Source organism: Lipophrys pholis (assembly GCF_963383615.2).
Source record: "Lipophrys pholis genome assembly, chromosome: 2".
NCBI lineage: Eukaryota > Metazoa > Chordata > Actinopteri > Blenniiformes > Blenniidae > Lipophrys > Lipophrys pholis.
The window spans coordinates 34313519-34340372 of NC_137636.1; the positions used below are offsets into that span (position 1 = coordinate 34313519).

Below are 26854 nucleotides of genomic sequence, written 5' to 3' on the forward strand. Positions count from 1 at the left end.
CAAGGTGGTCAATTAAAATGGGAGTCAGTGAATAATATTTACATGAAAATGTATGAAGACCAACGGCTGGACTACATTCAGGACTGAAAACATGTCGTCTCCACCAGGGTATTAGGATGAACATCATGTGACATGGCACAGACCAGACTGCAGGTAAACCTGAGCTGGACCTGGTCCTGGTCTCCATAGAGGATCTGAACTACAGGAAGAAAAACATCTTACATCAGCTCTCAACAAGTCACAGAGGAAAACCCAAAGTTATCAGGACGACCTGAATAGAACATTTCCACTTGAAACAAGCTGAGCTGTGTAACAATGGAGGCTGTTTTCACAGCGGAAGAAGAGCTACAGAAGAGTTCTGCTCAGAGCCACTGGGATCAGGACGGATCAGAGAGGACTGTCTGACAACAGGAACAGAAACCACAGCAGAGACAGACACTTTGCTTTCAGATGACTTTATTCCAGGTGGATGAGGAGCTGAAACCAGTTTCTCTGGTTTGATTCTCCACAACCAGCATTCGGACTTTTCTCACTTCACTTCTTTAGAGGCTGAAATATGAAAAAGGCTGAATAAAAAACAGGAGAAGTATTTTCCACACGGCGACACACTGCCGGCGGTCCTGCTTGCTCTGGGGTGTGGCTGATAAAGTCCACATGGAGGAAACAACAGAAAGAAAGAACAGGAGGAGGAGGAGGAGGAGCAGCAGGAGGAAGAGCAGATCCTCAGTAACTGCGTCCAAACAGAGTGTAGTACTGCGCCGGCTCCTTGCCGCTGACACACAGCTGGGCCGGCTGGAGGCTCCTCAGTGGGGAGAAGGGGATGCACAGGCTCTTGGCTCCCATGGAGGGAGCTCCTGGCTCCAGGTCCTGGTCCCTGCAGAAGAACCAGGCTCATAAAACACCGACTGACTCAGCGGGAGTCAACAGGACTCTCAGCTCGCTCTCACACTCGACTTACCTGGCAGTGGTTTTCTTGATCCAGTCCTCACACTCCATTCCTCCACAGAACGGGATCTGGACCATCTGCAGGCAGAGCAGAGGCTTCATCAGCTCTGTGTGTGTGTGTGTGTGTGTGTGTGTGTGCGTGCGTGTGTGTGTGCTGACCTTCCCCAGGTCCAGCTCCTTCTGGAACTCCTCCATGGTGTCCACTGCCACCATGTGACTCTTCAAGTCATCTGATGCTCTGATGAACAGCACAGCTTCATTAATCCTCTCATACATTCACAAACACATTCACAAGGCTGCAGCGCCCCCTGCTGGGCTTCACTTTCCATCCAACATGTAAAGTGTGTGGACTCCAGCAGAGAAATGATTCCAGGACAAGCAGGAGGAGTCAAGAGAGAGAGAGTCATACCACTCCTGCTTTGGTTTGAGTCCTATTCTGTTGTCACATACAATATTAACGACCACTAACATGTAATGAAATGACTAGATACCCCAAGTGCATGTTTTTTGGGGAATGTGGGAGGAAACCGGAGTACCCGGAGGAAACCCATGCACACACAGGGAGAACATGCAGGCTCCACACAGAAAGGCCCTGGCTGGATTTGAACCCACGACCTTCTTGCTGTGAGGCGAGGGCGCTAACCACTGCGCCTCATGGCTTCGTATAAATTTGATTTGGTGGAAAGTGGTGAACTGACTGAAGCCTTTACATCCAAAACAGGGTGAAGAGTAGAGATGGACCCTTTCACTTCAGAACCGATACCGGTACTCAACGGGACCAATTTTCGTGTGTTTATGTGGTACGAAATGTTCATTTGCTGATTAATAATAAAAACTCACACATTCATAAAATCTGTCTTTGGATTGATTGTCCTCGTTTAATTTGGTACAAACTGGAAAATCAATCTTGTTCTAACGCATCTTCTCTGCCTGCTCTTACATACACCTCTCTTCCAGTTAAAGTCTGGATAAACGTTAAAAGCCCTGTTGTGCTCAACACCTTAAAGATCTGGTTTCACTTCAGGAAATATTTCAAATTTCATGTGGCATCTCTTCTGGGTCCATTGTGCAGTAATCACCTGTTTTCCCCCTCACATATGGATTCTGCTTTCTCAGTATGGCGCAACAAAGGTATACATTGTTTCCTTGAAATGTATTCAGATAGTACTTTCAATAGTTTTGCCAATTTGTCATCACAATATGATTTGCCCACAAACCATCTGTTTAGGTACCTCCTAAGTAAGACATTTTATTTCTAAATCTTTTCCCGTTGTACCCCCTCGTCAGGTATGGGAAGATCTACTCACATTTAAGACGCCAAGTAGAGAGTTCTCTCAGTAACGTATAACCGCATACTGAACCTCAGGGATCACTCCAACTCAGAAACGAGGGTTGCATGGAAGGAGAAGATGGGTCTTAAAATTGATGACGATTGGTGAGTAGGTCAGGCACGGTCTCATCTTGTGCACGGCTGGCGCTTATCCAGTTTAAGGTGATACACAGGGCTCATTTTTCAAAATTAAAGTTGTCTAAAGTCATCCCAGAGTTAGAGGACAAATGCGACCATTGCTCAGATTCAGTGTCATTTGAGTCGTCTGTTCTTCTTTTCCCACACCTGCATAACTACTGGTCCAGTTATTTTCATATAATGTCCACCATAATGGGAATTGCTTTACAACCCTGCCCATGTATTGCTATCTTCGGCACTCCTGTTAAGCCGACACAACTAAATTTGTCTCAAAGAGAAATTAGAAATTTTACTTCTTTAATTGTCAAACGCCGCCGCCTCCTTCAGTGGACATCCCCCGACCCTCCTTCTGTATCACAGTGGATTACAGATGTCATGTTCTTCCTTAAACTTGAGAAGATTAAATACACGATGAGAGGGTGTACCGACAGGTTCTTTTCTAAATGGCAACCTTTTATTTCATATTTGAAGGAATTACAGGTCCTGCCAGACTAAGTGCTGTTTTGTCAAGCACAGTTTGTGTGATCTCCATTTGAGCCGGGTGGGACGGGTGGTTGTTGTTGGGTTTAATCTGTGTTTATTATTGTTTGTTGTTGTTTTTTGTTTAGTTTCTTTTTGAGTGTGTGTCTGAAAAAGCTAAAAAAAACAACTGGAAAACTAACATAGTCAATTGATATATTTCCTTATAAATAGAATTTGCAAAAAATAAATAAATAAATAAAAACTATGGTAGAATTGTGATGTAGAACTGTGATGGTAGAACTGTTGACAAATGAGCATCTCTTCATCCTGGAGAAACATCTCGTGCCAGGAGCTTCCTCAGATTAGAAGTTTTCCCGCCGCTGGCCTTGCTCTTCACGTTCTAAATATTAAGCTTTCTCTCCGCCATGTTGCTCCGTTGTCCGGCTCGTAAAATCTCCAACTATTCCACTCCCTCAGTCACAAGGATGCGTTTAGGTAACAAAACATGGTGTTCATTTTACGTGAATCAGTACTTGGTAGTACCGACGGCGTTCAGTCGGTTCCTATTAAAGTATGGAATTCTGTCGCCACCCTAGTGAAGAGTGCTGCTGACTGCCGGCTGCTGTCAAGTCAAGACACTTACTTCTTGTACAGTGAGGTCTGGATGTCCTCCAACATGGCGGACAGTTTCTTCTCCACCTCGGCCTCTGGAACGGTGACTTTGGCCCCCGAGTCTCTCCTCACCGCCACACACTGACGCTGCTGCATGTCTTTAGGGCCCACCTCCACCCGGATAGGAACCCCCTGCAACACACACACACTCCGGTCAGAGACGGCCCAACACACAACAAGTGCAGCTTGTGCTCCCAGACCTTGAGCTCCCAGTGGTTGAACTTCCAGCCAGGGGAGTAGTTGTCTCGGAGGTCACACTTGGCCCTGATGCCAGCGTCCTGCAGCTGGCGGAGGTATTTGTTGCACTGAGTGAGCAGAGCGTCTCTGTCCTGCTCGGGAAGTGAGGCTGTGATTCCACACGGGATGATGACGATCTGCAGGAGGAGACACCGACAGAGTTCACGCTCCGCTTCAGAAGGAACAATCATCCACCGCAGCCTTGAAGGGCCCGTCACCACGACGACCGCTTCAAGTGGAAACTTTTAGAGAACGGCTCCCAAGGTGGAACGTTCTAACCCCCACCCACAGAGCGTTACCTGCAGGCAGGCGACCCTGGGAGGCAGCACCAGGCCCATGTTGTCCCCGTGGACCATGGTGAGGACTCCGATGGTCCTGGTGGTGATGCCCCAGGAGTTCTGGAAGGCCAGCTGTTTCTCTCCCGGCTTCTTTGGATCCTCAAACATGATCTCAAACATCCTGGAGAAGTTCTGGCCCAGGTGATGGGAGGTGGCACCCTGCAGAGAGAGCCTGGTTACTGGACCGGTTCTGGTCCCCCGGTGGTGTGTCGGGGAGCCAGTGTTACCTGAATGGCTCGGCCGCTGGCGGAGATGAACGCCTCCACCGTGGTGGTGTAGTCGCCCCCTGCAAACTTCTCCTTCTCCGTCTTCCTGCCCTTCACCACGGGGATGGCCATCAGCTCCTCGTACACTCGGGCGTACAGATCCAGGATCTGCAGCACCTGCAGACACAGAGTGGCCCTGGATGAGACCTGCAGGAGAGCGCCCCTCGCCGGGAGAGTGCCCCTGGCCGGGCGGCGGCGGCAGGAAGCCTCACCTCCTCGGCCGCCTCCTCCTTGGTGGCGAACGCCGTGTGCCCCTCCTGCCACAGGAACTCTCTGGTCCTCAGGAAGGGCTGCGGGTGTTTGAACTCCCACCTCTGGAAGAAGTGACGGAGAACTCTGCTCAGACATGAAGCTTCAACGGACCAGGACTGAGTGAGAGTGAACACTGACCACAACGTTACACCACTGGTTGAGCTTGATGGGAAGGTCTCGGTGAGACTGCACCCACTTGGCGTAGGCTGGATACATCACTGAAGGAGACGGCAAGAGAAACTATTCAAACAACACACACCAACAACAACACAGGATACATCGCTGAAGGAGACAGCAGGGATTACAGGAGAAACTATTCAAACCGTACACACACCACCACCCAACAACAAAAACAACACACAACACAAGAAACACCAGAGAAGCCCACAGCTTCATACCTGTCTCACTGGTGGGTCTGACAGCAATGGGCTCTGCCAGCTCCGTCTTCCCCGACCGGGTCACCCAGGCCACCTGAAGCAGGGCGCAGCAACATTACAGCACACGGCGAGCACTGACCGACCGACCTGCCGACTGACCGACCGACCGACGGGCCGGGCAAGCGACCGGCGGATCGACATTGTATTTTTCTGCCTCAGTTGTATGATGAGTGAAACAAAACTGTTCATTTACTGAAGACCAATGGATCAAACACACACAGTGAATTGTTCAATCTGTTCAACACGCTACACAAACAACTCCACATTTATCAACATCCTCTCATTTATCACAACGACATGATGCAAAACGTGGTTTTACCTCTGGAGCAAAATCTGCGATGTGGGACTTTTCCTTCTCAAGAGCAGCCTGAGAAACAAACATGGGGAAGTAGCAGTTCTCCACCCCCAGTTTTTTGATCTCCCTGTCAAAAAACTCTTTGATGGCCTCCCAGATGGAGAAGGCCCAGGGTCGCAGCACGTAGCAGCCGCTCACATCGTAGTACTCGATCATCTCTGCTTTAGTGATGACCTGCGCGGTGGTGGTGGTGGTGACAGGGGGTGGTGGTGGGGGTTAGGACGGGTATTCAGGAGACATTACAGACAGAGGAGAGTGACGGAGACTCACCTGAGAGTACCAATCAGCCAGGTTCTCCTCTTTCTTAAATTCTAAACCCAGTCTGAGGACAGAAACACAGTGGGATTCAGCTCCAGCTATTGTGACTCTTATTTTATCTTCCACAGCTGAAAACAGCATCATGCCTGGTGAGTTCACTCTTCAGTCATAGAGGTGCAACCTCACTAACGCATCACAAAAATGATGCATCTGTTATACACAAAATAACCAAATCAACATTTTAGATTTTCATTGTAAAACTGGACCTTTATTTTTTATGAATCTGCTCTCTGACATCATTGAAGAGTGAACAGAGTGCGTTCACAGCCTATGTTCATCCTGAATTTGACTGAACTGAGGAACAAAATGTTTGGTTTGGTGCATCTTGCAGAACTTGTGGGGAATGAGCTCTGAAGACAGGACAGGATATGGTGCTGCAGCATGCCGACATGCAAACATGCTCAGAAGGCCGCCTCAGACTGACTGGTGACCCGGAGCGCAGCTTTCACGATTTACAACTTGAAAATGACACCAGGTTGCAGTTAGTCCACAGGCTACACTGGGAACACTCTCATTCCAACCAGTGGCCATTTCAACACAAAGCATACATATCAAATGAATGCAACTTTGAACCGTCTTGAACACAATGCCGAAACACAACAAGCTGGAATAATGCAAGTGAACACCACAACAACCACGAAGACTCACCAAGTGGTTATGAAAGCCCTCTTCACTGGGTTCAGCTGTGCTGCTGCTGTTACAGCTGTGCTGCTGTTACAGCTGTGCTGCTGTTACAGCTGTGCTGCTGTTACAGCTGTGCTGCTGTTACAGCTGTGCTGCTGCTGCTGTTACTGCTTGCTGCTGCTGTTACTGCTGCTGTTACAGCTGTGCTGCTGTTGTTACAGCTGTCCACATCAAAAGTCAAAACTGAAGATGTGTGTGTTTTAACCACGTAGTGAAGGACTAAACACCCGAAGCTGATCTAATGAGAGCGAGTGAAAGATAAATTGCCAGTTTAGTGTTTGCCTTCATTAATACAAAATAGCAGATGTGTGGAGAGAATCTATTAACATCTGGGAGCAGTTTATCAAGTACAGTGTACAAGGTGATTTATGTGTGAAATGTGTGATTGTGTGTACCTCCGCCTGCAGCAGAGACATTTCCTCTCAGACTATTTTCCATATTAGACCTACCCAGGTCTGGTAATCTCTTCTGAATCGTTGTTTGGCGTTGATTTAAAGGAGCACTCAGGACAGCTGACATGATCACTCTGCACAAGATCCTTTTGTGGGCATGGTATTTATTTGACCTCTAATAAATGTATTGCCACCGTACACTTCCACAGTGACAGGACAGATGCAAAATGTCAAACATTTTGTTCCTCAATTCCTCTGACTTTCACACTTCAGAGCAGGACAAGAAGTAAATATTCCACCAGGTGAAGATGAGCAGACAGTAAATTCCTCTCATTGCTTTTGCTTTCAGTGTCTCACCGTGTCTGCTTCTTGGGTCCCTGACCGTCTCCTGCGCCTCCTGAGGAGTCCTTCCCCTGAGCAGCCTTGTCTCCTTTTCCCTTCCTCCCTCCTGCTCCCCCTCCTGCTCCCTGCTTCTCAGACTTGTTCTCCCTCTCCTTGCGGGTCTTGTCCTCTCCTCCGGTGGCTCCAGCAGCACTGACTGGTTTGTAGTCCTCGCCGGTGAGCGTCTTGTATTTGCTCTTCAGGTCGAGGAGAGTCTTTACAGCTTGGTCCACCTGATCCTGAAGGCAGCACAACAGTAGTTACTCAAGAACCACACACACACACACATGCACGCAGAGAACAATCCGCTATAAATATTTAAAAATGCCGAGTACACAGAAGTTTGTGTGGACAGACACAAAGTGGAATTACTTTAACGGTTGACTCGCCACTTAATTTACCAACACTCCTCCAACCAACTGTACATGTGCCACACTTCTGGATGGCGTTAGCAGCACACGCAGAGCTGTGGAGGTCGCCATTGTTGTTATTGTCATCTACTGAGCATGTGCAGAGGAACTAGTTACAAGAACTGTGGTGCAGTTAGGTCGCAGCGAGCCAGAGCGTGTTGTTTTCCCCCGTTTAGACAACCAATGAGTCGGAGTGTTTTACTTGGGAGCCATCTCCAAGGAGTTGCATGTCCAGTGGCTCCGACCACGATTGCGTCAACGGACACTCAAAACGCAACAAAAGATTTGCGTTTCCACTTGGAACTCTGTGGTGTGAACAGGCCAGTCACTCAGGACCGCTCACCTTCGGGGCCTTCTCAGATTTCAACTTCCTCACCAGCTCCCCCTGCTGGGCCACCTGAGAGAAGAGCTGGGCCGAGGATGCGGGGGCGGAGCCAGGGGTGGGCACAGGGGCGGGCACAGGTACGGGGGCAGGGGCGGGGGCCTGCTGTCCTGGTTTGTACTCCTGTCCGGTCTGCTGCTTGTACTCTGCTTTCAGCGCGAGCAGCTGCTTGACGGCAGCGTCCACCTGATCCTGCCAACAGCCAGAGATACATACACAGGATCAGACCGCCGCTGTCACCAACACCAGACGCTCACAACTGGGATTTTCATACTTTAGGAGCCTTCTCCCCTTTGAGCTTCCGGACCAGCTCCCCCTGCTGAGCCACCCGGTCGAAGAGGTTGCCGTGAGCGGCAACTGGCGGGGGGGCTTTCAAAGTGGGGGCCGCTCCAGGCTTGTATTCCTGACCTGTGGCTTGCTTGTACTCGGCCTTCAGGGCCATAAGTTGCTTCACAGCAGCATCCACCTGCTCCTGAAACAGCAAAACTCTGTCAGTTGACATTTCACAATCTGGAGATTTCTGCAATGTTAAATATCTGGAACTCTGGAAAACATACTCAACTTTCTCAAATTTAGAGGCTGTGTTTACTGGGTTATATACAATTAAATCCCTGCTCTGAGATTTGATAGTTATTACAAACTAGGTGCATGTCTAAGAGAAACCAATATTCTAAAGTCACATCAGACTTTGTCTGTAGACCAGGGGTGGCCAACCTGCGGTTCTTTGCTTGTCAGTGTGTCGCGGATCAAAAAAACTAACAAAAAAGCCTCTTGGCGGGGAGTCGAACACTTGACTTCCTGTATCAAACCACTACACTGCCAGTGCACCAATTTCCATTTTGATCCTCACAAGGCTTTTGTCACCGAATTAAAATTTACCTCCATTGAGGAGGAGGAGGAGAAGAAGAGAAAGAGAAAGAGAAAGAAGAGAGAAGAAGAAGAAGAGAGAAGAAGAAGAAGAGAGAAGAAGAAGAAGAAGAAGAAGGAGAAGGAGAAGAAAAGAGAGCGAGAGAGCGAGAGAGCGAGAGAGCGAGAGAGCGAGAGAGCGAGAGAGAGAGAGAGAGAGAGAGAGAGAGAGAGAGAGGCGCTGCAGGTCCGAGGATGTGTGTGAGAGGGAGTTGGTTTGTCAGTCCACATGTACAACCTCGGTCATTTTAGCTGCGGTTCCACTGCACAGTACGTGCCAGAGCGGGGCGGGGAGGGAGGATACGTTATGGCAGTGTGAAGACTGACGGGACACGAGTGTGAGGACTGAAAGACACGAGCATGAGGACTAACGGGACAGGAGACAATGGATGGGGAAGCTAGACAACAGGATGAGGTGAAGGAGGAACCCAGCGGAGACCAAGAGGTGGACGGAGTCTCATCCTGGTCCTAGAGAGTCTGTTTGCTGCGTTGAAACATGGAGGACCAGGGCCAACAGGACCAGGAGGACCAGGCTCAGACACCATCGAGGAGCAAACCTATGTCCATACCTTGGGCGCCGTCTCTGATTTCAGTTTCCGGACCAGTTCTCCTTGCTCGGCCACGCGGGCGTACGGACACGAGGCCGACACCGGGGCAGTGGGCGGGGCTGCAGCAGAAGTGGGCGGGGCCATGCCAGGTTTGTAGTCCACACCGGTCTGCTGCTTAAACTGAGCCTGCAAAACAAGGTGACAACGAAACACTTAATCCCTGAACGCCAAACCAGGCCTACATCTAGTTCTAGACTAATAAATCACATTTTAAACCCGGACAACTGAAATGTCTTTCTCAGATTAAAATAGTCTCAAACATGTCCTCGTCTTGAGGGGAGACTAGAGCCATTCCAGGTCTAAACCAAGATTTATTCTAGACCTGGCCAGAGGGAAGTTTAACTGCAGATTAAAAACTGTAGGCCTCACGGTGCCTGGTGAACATGGATTAGCTTGACTACATCAATGATGCTGAAAAGACTGAAAAGTTGTACTTTATATTCATGCAATCTACTACTCCTACAAAAGTTTAAAAAAAACCCACACAAACAGTTGAAACTTCAGGTTATCAGGGTCATTGAGGGGCTAAAAGGAACCATAGAAGATATTTAAGAAAAAACTTAAAACTTTAGGTTTACCGTAATTTCTGGACTATTGAGTGCACCTGAATATAAGCCGTACCCACCTACTTTAAAAGAAAAAAAGAATTGTACATATATAGGCCGCACTTGACTGCAGGTGTCCACGTTGTAACACGGCAGGATTTTTACAGGATTGTGGGTTTTATTTTTTTTCTAAAGAAAAAACTCATTTTAAACATGGGTTCTGTGGTGAGTTGGGTCAGCTGACGGGAAAGAGAGGGAGGAAAGCGAAAGCGAAAGACAGAGATTGAGAGACAGAGTGAGTGAGAGAGAGCAAGAGTGAGAGAGAGAGCTGCGTGTCCGGGACGGTGTGCCTTCCTCGGACTGAGCAGCGGCCTGCGAGGGGTGTGAAGCAGAGCACCAGGGGGTGGGTGAGATGGAACTCTTTGAAAAGTGAATAAAGCCCGGCGATGTAGCCCGTTAACCGTTAAAAATCCATATATTAGCCGTATATATTGTATAAGTCGCAGGGATCATAGTGCGTGAAAAACGTAGCAGCTTATAGTCCGGAAATTACGATCATTTGAAAGCATCTGTAGCCTGTGAGGCCAACAGATAGGGGTGTGTGTGTGTGTGTGTGTGTGTGTGTGTGTGTGTGTGTGTGTGTGTGTGTGTGTGTGTGTGTGTGCGTGTGTGTGTGTGAGAGAGAATAGTAGACTTGGGCCTCCATAGATAAACAGATCTCAGCTCAACGTGTTAGTCGTTTTTCATTGAGTTCTATTTATTCAGAAAGTCAGTCCAGCTTTCATTTATTGGTTCGATGATGACGTTTGTCTTCATATAAGGGAAACTTTGTAATTATTATCTTTATAAGTGTCTTCTGGCTGAATTCTTGAACTTTCTCTTTTCCCTTCTCCATTCTAAGGGGTTGTCCACACCAGAACGCTGGTTCATGTAAATGCACCGTTTTCCCCGATCATCCACACGAGGCAGTTTTAGAAGCCAGAACATTTTTTTTTTTTTAAAAACACGGGTCCCAGAGTTGGGAAATTCTAAAACTCCGGCTCGGCTGTGAGGTGTGGACAGCAAACACTATCATCTGTGGAAAAAATATGGCGTATTCGCCGCGCCACTCCCCCCCACCGCGGTCCACGATGTCATCTAATAACCACAACAATGGCGTACTACATGCTCCAGATGGCGCCGCAGAAGCTACTGACGCTAACCGGAGGAGCAGGAGCATAGACCTATAGAACACAGAGTTATATACAAGTCTATGAGCAGGAGTCTACTTCTATATTTCTATGTGCTCTGTGTCGAGTTCTGCATTTTTGGTGTATTTGGTGAGTCACAGCGCCCCTAAAGGCCTGGCATATGTACTACCTGCCCTGAGGCCTCGTGTTGACCATTGTGACGTGTGGATGAGATTTTTTGGAGAAAAGTGGAGAAAAGTTATGCTTTTGGTTCGTGTGGACAGGGCCTAGATCATATCAAACTACAGTCCAGTCTCCGCCACCACCTTCAGCTGACTCACCTTCAGAGAAAGCAGCAGCTGCACTGCTTTGTCCACCTCATCCTTTGGCGCCTTGGCTGCCTTCAGCTGGCGGACTGTTTCACCCTGAGCTGCAACACTGGAGAAGAGGTCTGCTGCTGGGGCCGAGGCTGGAGCCGGGGCCGCCGAAGGAGTCTTGGTCTTGGTGACAGGCTGAGCAAAGAAACAAAAAGAAATCAAAAGGCAGTTCATCCCAGATGTGTGGCAGCACAAAGTATTCAGCCTAAACCAGGCTGGATAACTGTACGACAGTACATCGCTGTGATGACTTGAAAGGAAGCTTGTCCGGTGGTCTGAGGAATGTTCTGTGTTGGAGTGCAAGTGAAGTTTATTCATAAAGTGCTCTTCAGGCTGCAGCCTGGTATGATAGCAGCCCCATTTGACTGGGAGCCAATGAATCAATGAAACAGGACCAAATGCTCCTCTAAACAGTGGTATTTGATGTCAGCGCATGGAGTTGGCCTGCATGGTTTCCTGTTCACTCACTGTGCTGTTGGAGGATTGAAGCTTGCTCTTGTCCTTGGACCCTGCAGTAGGCATCTCCTTGGTGTGGCCATCAGGGATGTAGAACAGGACACAAGGACTTTCCTTACAGCTGTTAGGACTGCAGATCAACACAGTCAGAGCAGGAAGGCGTGGCAGACGAACTCAGCTTCAGGTCCTCCTCTCCCTCACCTGATTGGCTCGTAGGGCTGGTCACAGATGTAGAAGCCTCGTCTCTGCAGCTGGATGAGGTCTCCCTTCTTCAGGTTCTTCAGACAGGGGTCTCCCAGCATCTTCTCCTCCAACTGAAAAGCAGGACACGATGAGAATCCATACAGGACATGTCTCACATGTGCCATGCAAAGTACAGTATCTGACCTTGCTGTTTTTATTGATGTAATCCTTGAAGTCGTCGTCCTTGGTTATGACAGCCTTTGAGATGAGCGGCTGGTAGTTGATGCAGATGGTGGGCAGCAGAGGAGCGCTGCTGGTTTCAGCCAGCCACGTGATCTTAGCAGTCTTTTTGTAGTCCCTGTTGTCTAGGTTGAGACGAGCCTCCATGGACACGACCTTACCATCAGCACCTCTGAGGAGACAGAAGAGAAGGAATGACCTCCAGCCGGTCCTTCAGAGGCTGGCAAGCCCAGCAACCATCACATACTTGTTGATCTTGGTGATGATGAGGTTGCCCCAGTTGATGAAGGTGACCACCTCGCCTTCTGCTAAAGTCTCTGCATCGGCTCCTTCGATCAGAACTCTGGGTCCATACCACACCTCCTTCATCCCCACCTCAGTGTTCTGCAGCAGCACAACCACCTCCGTCATGATGCTTTTCAATAAGCACACAGGGTAAACAAACCACTGACTGTCATTTCATTAACAATTTACAGAAATGGTCAATTTCATCTGAATATATTACCAAAAGCTGTTTAACGCTCCCAGCCAGCTGACTTTGTTCAGAAAGGTGAATTACACACTGCGCAGCCAATATTTCAGCTGCAAAAAAACCTCTTCAACATCTGAATATCATACAAGCTCAAATCTGAAAGTGAACCGGAGCTAACCTTCGGATGTTTGGCTATTTCCTTCTTCTCCTCAGCAGCTTCAGGAACCAATACTGGAACCACGTACGAGCTGGACAGAGCCGTGAACCTGGGAGCCACCGGGTCAATAACCTGCCAAACACACACAGGTCAGTCTGAGAAACACCCGAGGTCACTCACAAAGATCTCAATGAAGACAGAAGAAAGGACAGGATGATGCAACAGATTCAATCATTAAAAGTTTGGTATGAGAGCAAAGCAACACAAATGTGGAGAAGATGAGCCAGATCAGCGCAGGCATACAGGAGGCTGGAGGACTCGAGGAGAGACCGGCTGTGCTGCGGCCTCAACCTACAGACCGTCTGTACTTGTCGCACACTACAGACAAAAAACCCAAAATGACCACAAAAAATGACCATTTAAAAAAAGCACAAACACATTTCATGTGTCGCAAACATGAAAAGAGTGTTTCCAGTAACAAGGAGCAGAGGAAACCCGAAGAGAACATTCCAGCAAGTCTGGAAATATTTATAGAACGTCTGCATTCTCTGATCCGATGCAGCAATGTGTTTCAGGACAAAGGAACACAAGGCAAAAGACGTGAAATGTGTAGTATTAACCCAGAGATCCCAAACAAGACAGGCTATAAGGAGCATCAACAGGTTGGAGAGCAGTCAACCAAAGGAGTGTCACAGCATCATTCTGCATGTCCAGAGGACAGTATTGATAACCCAGGTCCATCAGCTGCTGGTCCACAACATTCTGAATTTCTTCCCCAGCCTTTAGCTCATGATTACCTTTCATCGCACCAAGTGTCTTTTCTCCTTCAAGTTTCTCCCTCACTCTGAAGTGTCTCTGTAGCTGTTTTCTACTTTTACTGTAAATTCTGCTAAGAACATTCAAAGTGAAATACAGTAGAAATGGAGGTTGTTCTGTGGTACACTAGCACCTTTCTGCTGTTTGTAAAGAAAATGCTTTTAAAAACAACTTTTTGTGAGGGTAAATCAGAGTAAAGCAATGAAATCCTCTAGGCCAGCGTTTCTCTTCAGGCTAATGTTGGTAAAAGTCTGTCGTCTTCAGTTTGCATGACTCCTGAATGTGTTCACAAATTCACTGGCACATTTTGGCTTCCATGCCAATGCTGCTTCACAAGCTGTTGGCTCAGAGAGGCAGAGTCTACCTCTTTCAATAAAACACTGATTCTCAGTAAATATTTCAGAGATGGCAGCAACTTTAACGGGAAAGTCTAATTTACACATAAATGGTCTGATAGCAGGCCGGGTTGGAGACTCTGCAGGGCCACCGTTGGCCACCAGGCCATAAGTACGTCATGAACGAGAAAAGATTTAGCTTCATTCTATTTTCTCAAAACATGTTTGCGAGATTTCTGGTGAAAGCCTCTCCTTCAGTCTGTCTTCAGTGAACAGGAATAAAGTACTTTGAATTCATTGTTGATGAGATTTTGACTTTGGGAAGTATTTTAGTGGATCAGTAGCCTGGGGTTCAGGAGCCAGGCAGCTCCACAATACTAACTAGTACCGACTGAAGCGCTCTCAGCAGCCACACCTTTAAAAATCAGACCACTGCATCAGATCCCTGAGGAAAATCTCTACACACAAGTTGTGTACGTGCGGGGGAGGTGTGGTTAAAGGCGACGTGCCGGCTCCTTTAGAAGCTCTTGATCTTAAACCAAACCTAACCAGGTGGAAATGTGCCGTCAACTCAGGAGTTCTGGTTATTTCAATCCTGTAAAGACCTCCATCCTCAGTACAAGTGAAAAAACAAGAAACAGTCGGCGAGCTGTCGGCTCGGATACGTCCACGTTCAGGAAGTGAAAGAAACTTTGTCCGGTGCATCGAGAAAACTTCCTGTGTAAACATAAAGTACCGACACTGATTAAATGTGTTCCACCCCAGAAATTATTTGAAATGAACATCTTGAAGCCTGTTTTTAGGTTTAATATAGTTTAACTTGATCCTGCTGGTGATTTGACGACATCACAGTGAGACTCTGTTAAAAGGCTGCAGACTCCCGTTATCAGGTTTTAATGGTCTCTCAACACGTCTCGGCTTGGTAGAGGAGGTGCAGGCAGCAAGTGGACTTTAATGGAAACCAAAGCATGATGGAGGACGAGGAAGAGGAAGAGTACCTTCAGACAGTTAACTGGCAGCTTGGAAACAGAGAGTGAGATGCTCTTAATGTCAGACAGAGAGGAGGGAGGAAGAGAGGGCCACAACATAGAAATGGATCATTCACAGTTCAATGGTATTGCTTGGCGTCACTACCATGCCCATGCAGCCATTTCTTTTTCAGAAGCAACAGCAGCTACAGATGAGCCAACAACCCGGTGACAAACACACAAAGTGCTCCAAAAGGGACCAAAGCAGTTTAGTTCACACAAATACATCATTAATCATTCGGGGAGAAGAGAATAAATAACTGTGGAATAAAGAGGGATTTCCAAGTGTTTCAAAGTGGCTGATTCGGATTCAAACTAAGGCAGACAGTCAACTTCAATAATTTTGATCCGAGGTTCTACATGAGGTAAGGAGTTATGAAAATTATGGCAGCTCGTTTAAACAAATGGCCCAATTGTACATCCTGTTTTTATTCCACAAGAATATAGCTGTGGATCGATGCCAACGTGCTCCACATTTCTTCATATATTCATTAGTTCCAGGGACTGCAACAGCCATCAAGACAACAAGGCTGGTGTCAAACTACACACACTCTTCACGTGGGCTTTCTGAAGCTGACCAATGAGGGAAAAGTGCAGCAGGTGAACTTAAAACTTGTTAAAGCAGGAAATTACAAAGCGTTGTGTCAAACAGAAACATGAGAGCAGCTCATCCTTCAGCATCAACAGACCAACAGTGAAATGAATGGTTGAATTAGATGTTCAGTGAGCCACTGGTAAACTAAAGCAGCACAAGAAGATTTCATTCAAAGAACAGCAGTCAAACCTGGGGAATGTGCAGGAGCAGTGATGTACCTAGAAACGGTTCAGTTTTGGTGTCATTGAACAACTTGGCTGAACAGCTGCAGTGAGCTCAGATATCAGCCATCAGCCATCAGAAGAGCCACATTCAGTAACTGCAGCGTGGAGCCAAGACCGCTGAACCTCACAGCTCCTCCAGCAACACTAATAATCCCTTTTCTTTCTGCATCGGCAGCAAACAATCTGTCAGATAAACTCTCGTCTGGTAGCTCCAGCAGTTTACCCACGATCCGTTTCACCTCTCAACCTCTACCTGCCTGCAACCCCCTGCAGCTGGTTAATGTCCAGATCACAGCCTCACAAAGATAACAAGTCTTTTGCTTGCACTATTTTCTCCAAAGAAAAATAAGAGTTTCCATCAATGTGGAGACTCGCTTCCTTTCATTGTAGGATAAGTGGAGAAAAATTAACTACCTAAGAAAATAGCTAAAAGAGTGTAAATTGCTGTGTTTTGTGTCAGCAGAGAGATTGTAATCCCCACAGAGCTGAGAAACTGCTGCAAAACCTCCTGCTTGAGAATCCTCAGAGAGGATATCGCCTTCATTCTAACCACTGTCACGCTGTGGAAAATGTCTTTGTTCAGGTGGAAAAAGCCTTTCTGGTGGCGATTTGATATCAGATGGATACTGGGAGCAGCTCAAACTGAAAGCAGTGACATTTAGTAGGTTTCACCTGCTCAGATATGTGAGGCGTCGGGTCCCTCAGAAACCCTGAGGCTCCACACAAACTGGTTGGTTTGGTTCCACTGGACTTTGAAACTCACCCCGATTTAAAATAAGGCAAATATGAAATGTGGGACAGTGAAAAGAAATGTGTGAAGTAGTGGATAAATAAGGCTGAAACACAGCAGTTAATGAGAAGAAGCATGAAGCTGAGGTTAGTCAAACATGCATGAAGCTGCTGCTGCTGCGAGTGAGTGAGTGAGTGAGTGAGTGAGTGAGTGAGTGAGTGAGTGAGTGAGTGAGTGAGTGAGTGAGTGAGTGAGTCAAAAGGTGGAAGCAAGCTACCAGCACAAAGCCAGAGGAGAAACCAACGCAAACAAGCAGCAGTGCTAGTTTCCAGCCTGCGCTGGTGATGGAGGGTTTAATGAGATGCAGAGGAGGCGGGAAACGGAAGCCAACAGCACATGAAAAGCCATTCCAGCGATGAAGGCCTCTCCATTACAATCAGTCTGCTCCATTCACTTTCTACGTTTTACCCATGAAGCAGGCCTGGTGAGTCGGAGCCTGAACAGGTTCACACCAGCTCATGATTCAGTTTCAAGACGAGCTTCAATAACCTACCTTCTTATTGAAGGCCCAGATCTTGTCCCACTCCATGTTCACCACCGACCTGGATCCTCCCTTCAAACAGGAGAAAAATTCAGGAATGTGAGTTGGCTGACGGGACATGCGGCGGAATGTGGAAAACTATCAGCGCTCAGGCCTTCACTGGCTCCTCTGTATTACCTGAGCTGCTATGAACTGCTTCAATCCCTCCACGGTCATGCCTCTCCTCAGGACCCCCCTAACGGTGGGGAACCGGGGGTCATCCCTTCAGGAGGAGACGGAGGTCTTCAGTAAGGATTTAAGACACTTCCTGGAGCTTCACAGAGCAACGGCACTCACCATCCATCAACGTATCCCTGATCCACAAACCAGGTGAGCTTCCTCTTGGACAGCACAGTGTTGTTGAGGTTGAGTCTGGCGTACTCCCAGATGTAGGGCTTTCTGAGGCGCAGAGCCTCGATGATCCAGTAGAACTGCTCGTCACGGTCGTGGTACTCGGTGGTCCTGAGGGCATGAGTGACCCCCTCTAGACTGTCCACGATGGGACAGGCAAAGTCGTATGTGGGGTAGACTCTGGGAGAGAGGTGACAGGTTGTTGGTATCTGAACAAACATGAACGCCTGCTCTTTAGGCGCAGTCTGCAGTATTTCTACAAGTGTGACTGGATAGTTCAGAGTGTTTGAGCTTTAACTAGAATCCCAACTGACTGTAATCCAGCATGGCCACATACACCATGACTTCAGCCATAACATTACTGTCCTCGACTCTCCAGAGAAAAATAGCAGGACTCTGATAAGATCCTATCGATTAGACTGAGTCAGGAACTTACAGCTCAACCCCTGAGATCAAGGAGACACACAGACACATTCTTTGTAGAGATCTGAATGGAACATAGACCGGGGGCGTGGCTCACAGTACCTGTATGTGCTTCCTGTGCGAGGGTGGGGGGTGTTCTTGCAGCGGTACAGGGTGGGGTCTCTCATGCAGCCATTGTTGGAGTTCATGTCCATCTTAGCTCTCATACAGCAGCTCTGACCCACCTCGGACCCAGCCTTCATTTCCATCCACATCTTCAAGTTCTGCTCTACAGCTGCAACACACGCACACACAAAGAGCTACTTCACCAACCCGCTTCACACTGCATTTCTCTACAGCAGGGGTCTCCAAACTCGGCCCCGGAGAGCCCCTGTCCTGCATGTTTCAGTTCTCTCCCTGCTTCAGCATACCTGAATCTAATGATTATGTCATCACCAAGGCTGTGAAAAAACCCAATGACGAGCCCTTCATTGCAGTCAGGTGTGTTGCAACTGGGAGAGAGCTAAACCCTGCAGGACACCAACCCTCCAGGACTGAATTTGGACACCCCTGCTCTACAGTATTCACCCTTGTGCTGCTCCACTGTTTGCTTTCCTGGGGTCTAGCCCAGCTGAGAGGGTGGAGAGGTTGTGGGTGGAGATCTGACGTCGGCTGACCGAGACGTCGGCTGACCGAGAAGTCGGCTGACCGAGACGTCGGCTGACCGAGAAGTCGGCTGACCGAGACGTTGGGTGACTGAGATGTCGGGTGCAGCCATTAGAGAGCCACACTGCAGAGCGGTGACGTACTGTTGTTCCTGCACCTGGACTCGGTGCGCTGCTCTCTCTCCTGCTTCATCTGCTCAGGAGGAGTGTCGTCGATGTAGGCCTTGCCCTCTGAGAGCAGCTGCTCAGCAAACCTCATGATGGTGGGGAAATGGTCGCTGGTGTAGGTGAATTGGTCGGGATGGATCTGGAGCATTGACACGTCCTCCAGGATCACCTGTGGAGAAACCGACGTTTCAGCTTCTGAGGGCTGTGCCCGCCCAGAGCAGCGACAGCCCCAAGTCATAGCCTCGGCCAGCTCACCTTCTCAAAGTCCTCCTTCTCCTTTTCGGGGTTGGTGTCGTCAAAGCGCATGATGAGCTTTCCTTTGAAGGTGAGCTGGTAGTGCTGGTTGAGCAGGGCAGCCTTCGCATGGCCAATGTGCAGATATCTGACAGACACAGAACCACGTGAGAAATTACACCTTCACTTTACTCATGGAAGCTTCTAGAAGCCACATCAGCTCTTACCCACTGGCCTCGGGAGGGAATCGGACTACCACCTTGCCCACCTCGGCTCCAGGTAAATCCACAAACTTCCCCACGTCCTGCTTCTTCTCATCAGACTGTGGGACGGATGGACGGACAGACAGACCTGAGTCAGCACTGTGGTGTGTGTTGCAACTGGTGGAGCTATCTGCTGGTACTCACACTGGACTTGGTGGGCGGAGCCTTCTTGCTCAGGTACCTGCTGCCCACGGCTTTGAAGGGAACCTGAGAGCTAAGGAAGGAGAACCAGCGGCTGACGTGGGGGAAGGACTGTTCCTGGTCCTGGCTGGGCCACACACCGTGACCTGCAGAGAGACAAGCCGTGCTGTGGATCTCCCTCTTCCACCAGACAGAACAGAGCTAGCGGGATGATACTGACCCTTGAGTGCAGCCCACACAGACAGGTCGGCCAGGGTGAGGCCCTGTCCCACCAGGAAAGTCCTCAGACACAGCACCTGGTCCAGCTCAGCCAGCGCAGCCTTCACAGCCGGCTGCTCGCTCAGACGGCGGGCGCTGAACTCCAGCCAGTGGTCAACCTGCTCAGAGGGAAGACGGGTCAGTGACGCCTCAGCGACAGGTCAGTGAGAAGTCAGCGACGCCTCAGTGACGGGTCAGTGACACCTCAGCGACGGGTCAGCGACGGGTCAGTGACACATCAGCGACGGGTCAGTGACACCTCAGCGACGGGTCAGTGAGAGGTCAATGACGCCTCAGTGACACCTCAGCGACGGGTCAGTGACACCTCAGCGACGGGTCAGTGACACCTCAGCGACGGGTCAGTGAGAGGTCAATGACGCCTCAGTGACACCTCAGCGACGGGTCAGTGACACCTCAGCGACGGGTCAGTGAGAGGTCAATGACGCCTCAGTGACACCTCAGCGACGGGTCAGTGACACCTCAGCGACGGGTCAGTGAGAGGTCAATGACGCCTCAGTGACGGGTCAGCGACACCTCAGTGGCGGGTCAGCGACAGGTCAGTGACGTCTCAGCGACGGGTTAGTGACCACCAGCATTCCTCACCGACAGGTCAAGAAACAGAACACACACCTCAGTCTGCTCCATCATGTTGGCCCCGTAAAGGCCGAGAGCCGGAGCCACCCGGGCCAGGTAGCGACAGATGGAGTTGGCGTCATTGAACTGGATGGAGCTGAAAGATGGAGAACAAACAGGAAATGCAGCAGACTGCACATTCTGCATGGCGACGCATTGATCAGAGGGAATAAGGTGGATCCACCGCCTGGGGAACCGTGACACTCACTCCGAGATGTGGAGCAGCGTGTCCTTGCCTTCCTCCACCGATACCTGCACACTGCTCTTCACATGCTCTGCAGCCAGCAGGGCTCCTGAAAAAAAAAATACACGTCACAGGATGACAACACAACATCTGCTCCCGTATCCTCCAGTCATCTGGTTGCTGTGTGATCAACATGCAATAATGTTGGATTCCTGTCACATTAAGACAATAACTAGGGATGTCCCGATCACACTTTTTTGCCCCAGATACCGATCCGATTTTTCAGAATTGAGTATCGGCCGATACTTACATTCCTATTGCAAATATACTCTATAGTCTGTTTTTGGAGCAATGAAGATGTCTGAAGCTAAAAGCACTATTGGCAGAAGCTTTGTTTAGCTAGAAATTATTGTAGAACTCACTTATTGAATCAAAATTCTTCTCAGAATGACTTAAGAACCTATTTAAACTTTATTCAGTCATAACAACAAAAAAATTACACTCTGCCGTCTTGTATCTCTTATTTATGTTAACGTGAACAACTTCACCTGGATTTGTGGTAAACAAAATAAAAATAAAAAATGAAACTTAGTGAATCAGTTTGACTAACATAGAAACTATAAAAAACTACAACATAAACAGTATTCAGTAAAACCTATCAGAAGAACCCAATTCTACTTCAAAGTGTCTTTGACTGGTTGAGTTGAAAATAACTCTTAAAAAAGTGCAAATACAATAATAAAAATAAATAAGTAAATCTTAAACATAAATGCTCTTAGGCTCCAATGTAACTTCTTTGTGTATTAAATTTCAGTTTACCTTAAAGCAGTATGAGAGGTTTGACCTGAATTGTCATTAAACATTTACATTTCAATGTGAATTATAAACACTTAATTCCGCTTCAAGGTGGTAAAACCTGTTTGACAAAAGTAGTCTAAACATAGTTCTCTCAAAAACTTAATTCAGAATATTCCAGTCTCCCTTCTAACTAGCGTAACCGTCTGGGTTATTTTTTTCACCGTATCGCTCCCCTGTGGGTACTTATCCTTTATTTTAAAATCATTTATTTTAAAGCCGCACCGAGTTTGCTGCTTCGATGCGGCTTTTTCTTTAGTTGTTGTTGTAAACTGAAGGTACATCCACACGACGAAAAAAACCCCGATCTTTTTCCTCCCTGGCCTTCTCCCAAAAAACCTCTGTCCACACCTCACTATGAACACGGCTCAACACGAGGCTTCAGGGCATGTAGTACACACGCTAGACCTTTAGGGGCGCCGTGACTCCCCAAACACAACAAAAATGCAGAAGAAGACAGACCATATAGAAATTTAGAAGTAGACTTCCGCACATAAACACATAAACTACTATTATAACTCTAGCTTTATAGGTCTATGGCCCCGCTCCGCCTGCTTCTAGCTTCTGCAGCTCAACCGGAGCTTGTAGTCCCTGATTGTTGTGGTTATTAGGTGACGTTGCGGACCGCGGTGGCGGGGGGAGGGGGGTGATTACGTCATCTTTTTTTTCCATGGATGATGGTCTTTGCTGAGCGTACTCCGCCACATGTGTTTACTTTTTAGATTTCTTATCAAATTAGTTGTGTTAAACGAAGCTCTGGTGCTCCACCTCTTGGGACTGTAGCGAAGCAAAGAGTACAACTGGCCGCTGGACCAGTTTCGTTGTGAACCTTAAAATACCTCCAGACTGGTGACATTTTATCCACTCAATGGCTTTAGGCTGCTAACGGCAGTTTACGGCAGGTCGCAAACGGGGCTCGCTTTACGGCAGCTGACGTGAAAAAGTTTGGTTGTTTTTTTTTAGATCGGCAGGGTGATCGGCTGGATTTGCCGATTCCCGATCACTCACAAATCACCAATATTGGCCCCGATCCGATATCTACCGATCTGGACATCTCTAACAATAAATATATAAATGAATGAAGCTCCTCCAAGTCTGGTTCTGCAGGTTTTTCCTCCTGAGTCTGGTTCTGCAAGGTTATCATCTCCTGAGCCTGGTTCTGCAGGTTTCTGATCCCCTGAGCCTGGTTCTGCAGGTTTCTCCTTAGTCCGGCTCTGCAGGTTTCTCCTGAGTGGTTCTGCAGGTTTCTCTTCTGTTTGCTCATATAGATTGTTAGTTTTCTCAGTAAAAGCCTTGTTTTGACTGTGTTCATATGAAGTTGAATTGAACTGAACAGTTGAATTGAGCTATTCTCCAAAATATTTGAGCAACCGGAAACTAGAGCGGCACTCGGTAGAGCGCACACCTTTGCCAACACCACCATGCAATGTTCAGGTTAAATGACGATGTTCTGTTGGTTCCAGTGGCGGGCCGTGCATTTCAGACCTAGGCCTTCACTAGTGCTGGTCTGACTCAATCCACCCTTTTTTTTATGGCTACAAAAAACATGTTACTATGCAGAAATGCATAATAAAAAGCCTTTACATTACAGATAGATACTCGTGTAGCCAGAATAAATACCTTTACTGATGAAAAAATTCCAAGTTCACCTGCTGTAGCTGCATAAAATAGCGGCTGCTTTTCCCAAAACTTCTGGGGGTTGAGGACGGTGACAAACATCAGCTTTTCGTGGTCTTAAAAATAATATAATGGCAAATAATATAATCCTGAATCCTGCCAATGAGTTTGTCGTGAGCGCAGATAAATTCCACCTGGGCGCTGCAGTGCGTTCAATGACCTCTTGGAAATAATTTTTACAATAAATCTGCAACCAAATGTCTTTATCGTGTCCTTCAGCCATTGTAGGTTGACAAAACCTCTATTAAATAAACACAACTATATTTTTGTTCGTGCAGCTCGCTACAGATGCAGTAAGCTAAAGCTGGAGAGTCAACTCTCTGGCGAGCCAATCAGACAGCTTGAATATTCTGACGTCACCCTAGGCATTCCAGAAGGTCCTGAGTTGCCAATATCTAAATCTGATTGGTTGAAGCAGCAGCGTGACCGACGCTTGTTTTACACTGCAGACGCCTGCAGAATTGAATCTGAAGGCCTCAGGCAGATTTCTTTACCCCTGGCAACAGGTGATGGCTGAAATGTGATTGGTTAAAAGCTTTAACATGGAAGTACGCGTCTGGAAGCAGCGCAGCCGGGGGAGAAGCCATAGAAGTGGACAGACCATTTGGAAATATTTTATAAGTATTCATGGACACAATATAATCAACTTCAGTCTGTGATTCTGATCTTTTTCTTAGGCTTTCAGAGAAGGCCTTGCAGGCCCTGACGGCCCACCACTGGTTAGTTTCTATTCTTTCGTGTTACTTGGACGAGCCAGTTGGCCTGTGATTGGCTGAGAGCGGAGATTGAAGATTTCATGCAATTCAAGTTAATAGTTTTTGCGAACAGTTGGTAAAATACATACATGAAAACCAATAAATACACGCAGACAAGACTAAAACTTTACCCTCAACTTTTGCTGGCGAAGGTAACAGAGCAGCTGGATGGTTGTGGAGGAGCATCAGAGGCTGCTGTCGACGGCACAGCAGCACTGGACAGTTTGATCAGAGTGAAACTGAGCTGATCTAAGGCCAAACAGGGATACCGTGGAGAACCTAAACCAGCGCTCAGGCATTACCCCCGGGGAAAGGATCTCTTACTGGCCTCAACAGCTGCTCACACATGTTTCGGTGGGGTTGAAGGTATGAGTCAAGCTGCATGTAAAGACCGCGGCCCCGTTACAACGTCAACCACCACAGAAAGAAGAAAGAGGCTGCAGCTCACCAGCTTGAAGAAGTTATAGCGTCATACACTGCAAAGATCTGCTAGTCCAGGGGTGGCCAACCAGTCAGAGACCAGGGGTGGCCAACCAGTCAGAGACCAGGGGCCACTAGAACGTCGATGGTCCTACAAAGAGCCTATAAACTGGGCTGATAAACAAACTCTCACAGACACCAAATGACATAAAGTGAAATACATACATAATGTCTGATACACCTCCATGTGGAACTACTAAAGTTAGACAACAGTCACAAGGTGTGGATTTACAGCATTAACAAGAATAATTTCACCCTCAGCCACACTAATGTTCATGGACCGTCTGCAAACTACAACAGTGAAGACAGACACTCCAAACCATATCACTATAAGACCAAGTGTTGCAGTGTGATCAAGTGAAGCTGGAGTGATTCTGGTGACACAGTGATTACCAGTCATGGTATTTCTGTGGTTTCTGTCTTCATTCTTGCAGCAGTTTGTAATTTGCAGACGATCCCTGCACTCTGGTCACAGCGGCTGCTCATAGAGAACAATATTGTTTCCGCTGCTGCAAAGATAGAGACTTTGGACAAAGTGAGCTGGTAGTATATTGCCTCCCCCACACCGATGGAAAAGAGGCGTGGTTTGTGTGCTGACGTTTCATTCCAGAGGAACTTCCTGAACGGAGGCGGGTCTCAATGAGACACGGAGTAATGAGTCAGGAAATCCATTCCACAGTTTGAAGCCAGCCAGCAGGCTGACGTAGTAGCACTGTGCTATCCAACATGTCGCTGTTTGGACGCATCTATGCTCAAAACACTGCAGAGCAACACAGCAACGTGGGTGTTTGCAAAGCCGTTGTACAGCGAGGCGGCCACTCTGCTGCCAGACGTCACAGTTAAAAAACGCCAGCTTGCCGAGGAGAACAGCGCTGACATGAAAACAATGAAAAGCAGCTCCTCCAGGCTCTAGCAGACGATTCACACCTCCGTGAATCTGCCCTGTACTCCAAACAAAACTCCCTAAAAATATTCCCAATCATTTGTGCAGCTGGAAACACTGCTGTTTATTACAGCCTCATATAAAATCAACAATATTGATAATAATATTAAAGTAAACAGAGCTCTGGTATCGGAATGGTATCGATATCGGCAGATATCCAAATTCAAGTATCGGGATCAGAAGTGAAAAAACGTGGATCAGTGCATCCCTAGTGACAACGCTGTGGACTGTGTCCATGCAGTGGAGGGGGCGGGGCAGAGGATTGTGGGTTATTTCACAGGACTTTATTTCTATGTTTAGCATAGTTAAAGCTAATAGTTCAGCATTTCTGTTCATTTATTCTCTGTTGTCGTTCCTTCATTGTTCTCCTCATTATTGTCTTGTTCAGCAGGTTTCCTGTTAAAATGTGACAAGAGTAAGAAGGACGTTACATTGAGTGGTGCATTTAAGTACTACTTATGAAAATCTGAACTCGAGAACTATTAATACTTGGAAGAGCCGTAAAGTGACATGCAAGGAGCTGTTTGCAGCTCGCGAGCCGCGGGTTGGCCACACCTGTGCTCGAAGCACAATGAGAACGACATTCAGCAAATAATCACGAGAAGCCTTCAAAACCTCCCTTCAACACATTTATACAAATCAAACTATAAAAACTTTTCAAACATGTTGTGGTGGCTCTCAGTAAGTTATTTTACATTTGCACGTGTCATTGAGTGGGCTTATTAATGTTATTTGATGTTTTTAAAGTTATTCAAGGTATGCATGCCGAGGTGCCTCTCCAGTTGCAGCGCCTTGCGTCAGCCTGCAGTTACCGCGTGTGAACAGGGGCGGTGCTGCTGAGCTTCTGTCAATGCTCGCCTTCATATGATCTCATTTCAATAAACTTGTTGTTGAAAGGATGTAATGTTTTCACTGGCGCCGTCAGAGAACAGAGTCACACACACACACAGAGAAGGTCCATGTTAATCGAAGCACGAGCAGCAGGGACGCTAGCTTTAGCGTTAGCCCTGTGAGCTAATGAGAGCGAACATCAGCGTGTCCTCCCGGTCCTCCTCCCGGTCTGGATAATAATACTCATGTCTGTGTCTCAACAGCGACTTCCAACAGACCCCCCCTCCCGGTCCCGCGGTCCCCCTGCACCCCGGTGCCGCTGCAGAGTTTCTCCCGAGTGCCACGACGACAGTTCGTTTGCGTTAGCGTTAGCATGAGCTGCACCACTGTCAGTCGTGCTCCTGGAAGAGAAGCCGCCGCCGCTCAGGAAGCTGCTGCCGGTCATCACTCACCGAGAGGAGGGCTGCTGGAGCTGAAGGTGAGGTTCAGAGACATTCTGACAATCTTCTTCAAACTGACACAAGGAACAGCAGAGCTCCTCCGACACACACTCACCGCACAGGATGCTCTAACTCACACACACACACAACCAAA

The 26854-nt window shown here is 47.9% G+C and overlaps 1 protein-coding gene across 1 annotated transcript; it reads right to left on the reverse strand.

Moving 5' to 3' along the window:
• Nucleotides 1–441: 441 nt before the first annotated feature.
• eprs1 (glutamyl-prolyl-tRNA synthetase 1) lies at nucleotides 442–26854 on the reverse strand. The gene is made up of 34 exons (XM_080493382.1): nucleotides 26713–26854; nucleotides 20744–20828; nucleotides 20533–20632; nucleotides 19865–20021; nucleotides 19648–19790; nucleotides 19468–19562; nucleotides 19262–19388; nucleotides 18983–19175; nucleotides 18297–18468; nucleotides 17718–17951; nucleotides 17559–17643; nucleotides 17394–17453; nucleotides 13134–13244; nucleotides 12731–12867; nucleotides 12448–12655; nucleotides 12262–12374; nucleotides 12073–12190; nucleotides 11569–11739; nucleotides 9475–9639; nucleotides 8274–8471; nucleotides 7961–8191; nucleotides 7184–7446; nucleotides 5703–5754; nucleotides 5397–5606; nucleotides 5039–5111; nucleotides 4779–4858; nucleotides 4601–4702; nucleotides 4350–4505; nucleotides 4084–4281; nucleotides 3748–3921; nucleotides 3519–3679; nucleotides 1105–1183; nucleotides 959–1023; nucleotides 442–874 (listed from the first exon to the last, which is right to left on the reverse strand). Exons 1-34 carry the CDS (start codon nucleotides 26753–26755, stop codon nucleotides 724–726), a joined length of 4710 nt encoding a protein of 1569 aa, XP_080349508.1. The 5' UTR covers nucleotides 26756–26854; the 3' UTR covers nucleotides 442–723.

Excerpts from the sequence above, each read along its gene's own strand:
- eprs1 (XM_080493382.1), bottom strand. The coding sequence starts at position 26,755 with ATGTCTCTGAACCTCACCTTCAGCTCCAGCAGCCCTCCTCTCG. Across the intron at positions 13,245-17,393 it reads TCTGGGCCTTCAATAAGAAG|GTTATTGACCCGGTGGCTCC; the intron begins GTAGGTTATTGA and ends TGTGTTTGGCAG. Across the intron at positions 11,740-12,072 it reads TTCAATCCTCCAACAGCACA|CCTGTCACCAAGACCAAGAC; the intron begins GTGAGTGAACAG and ends TTCTTTGCTCAG.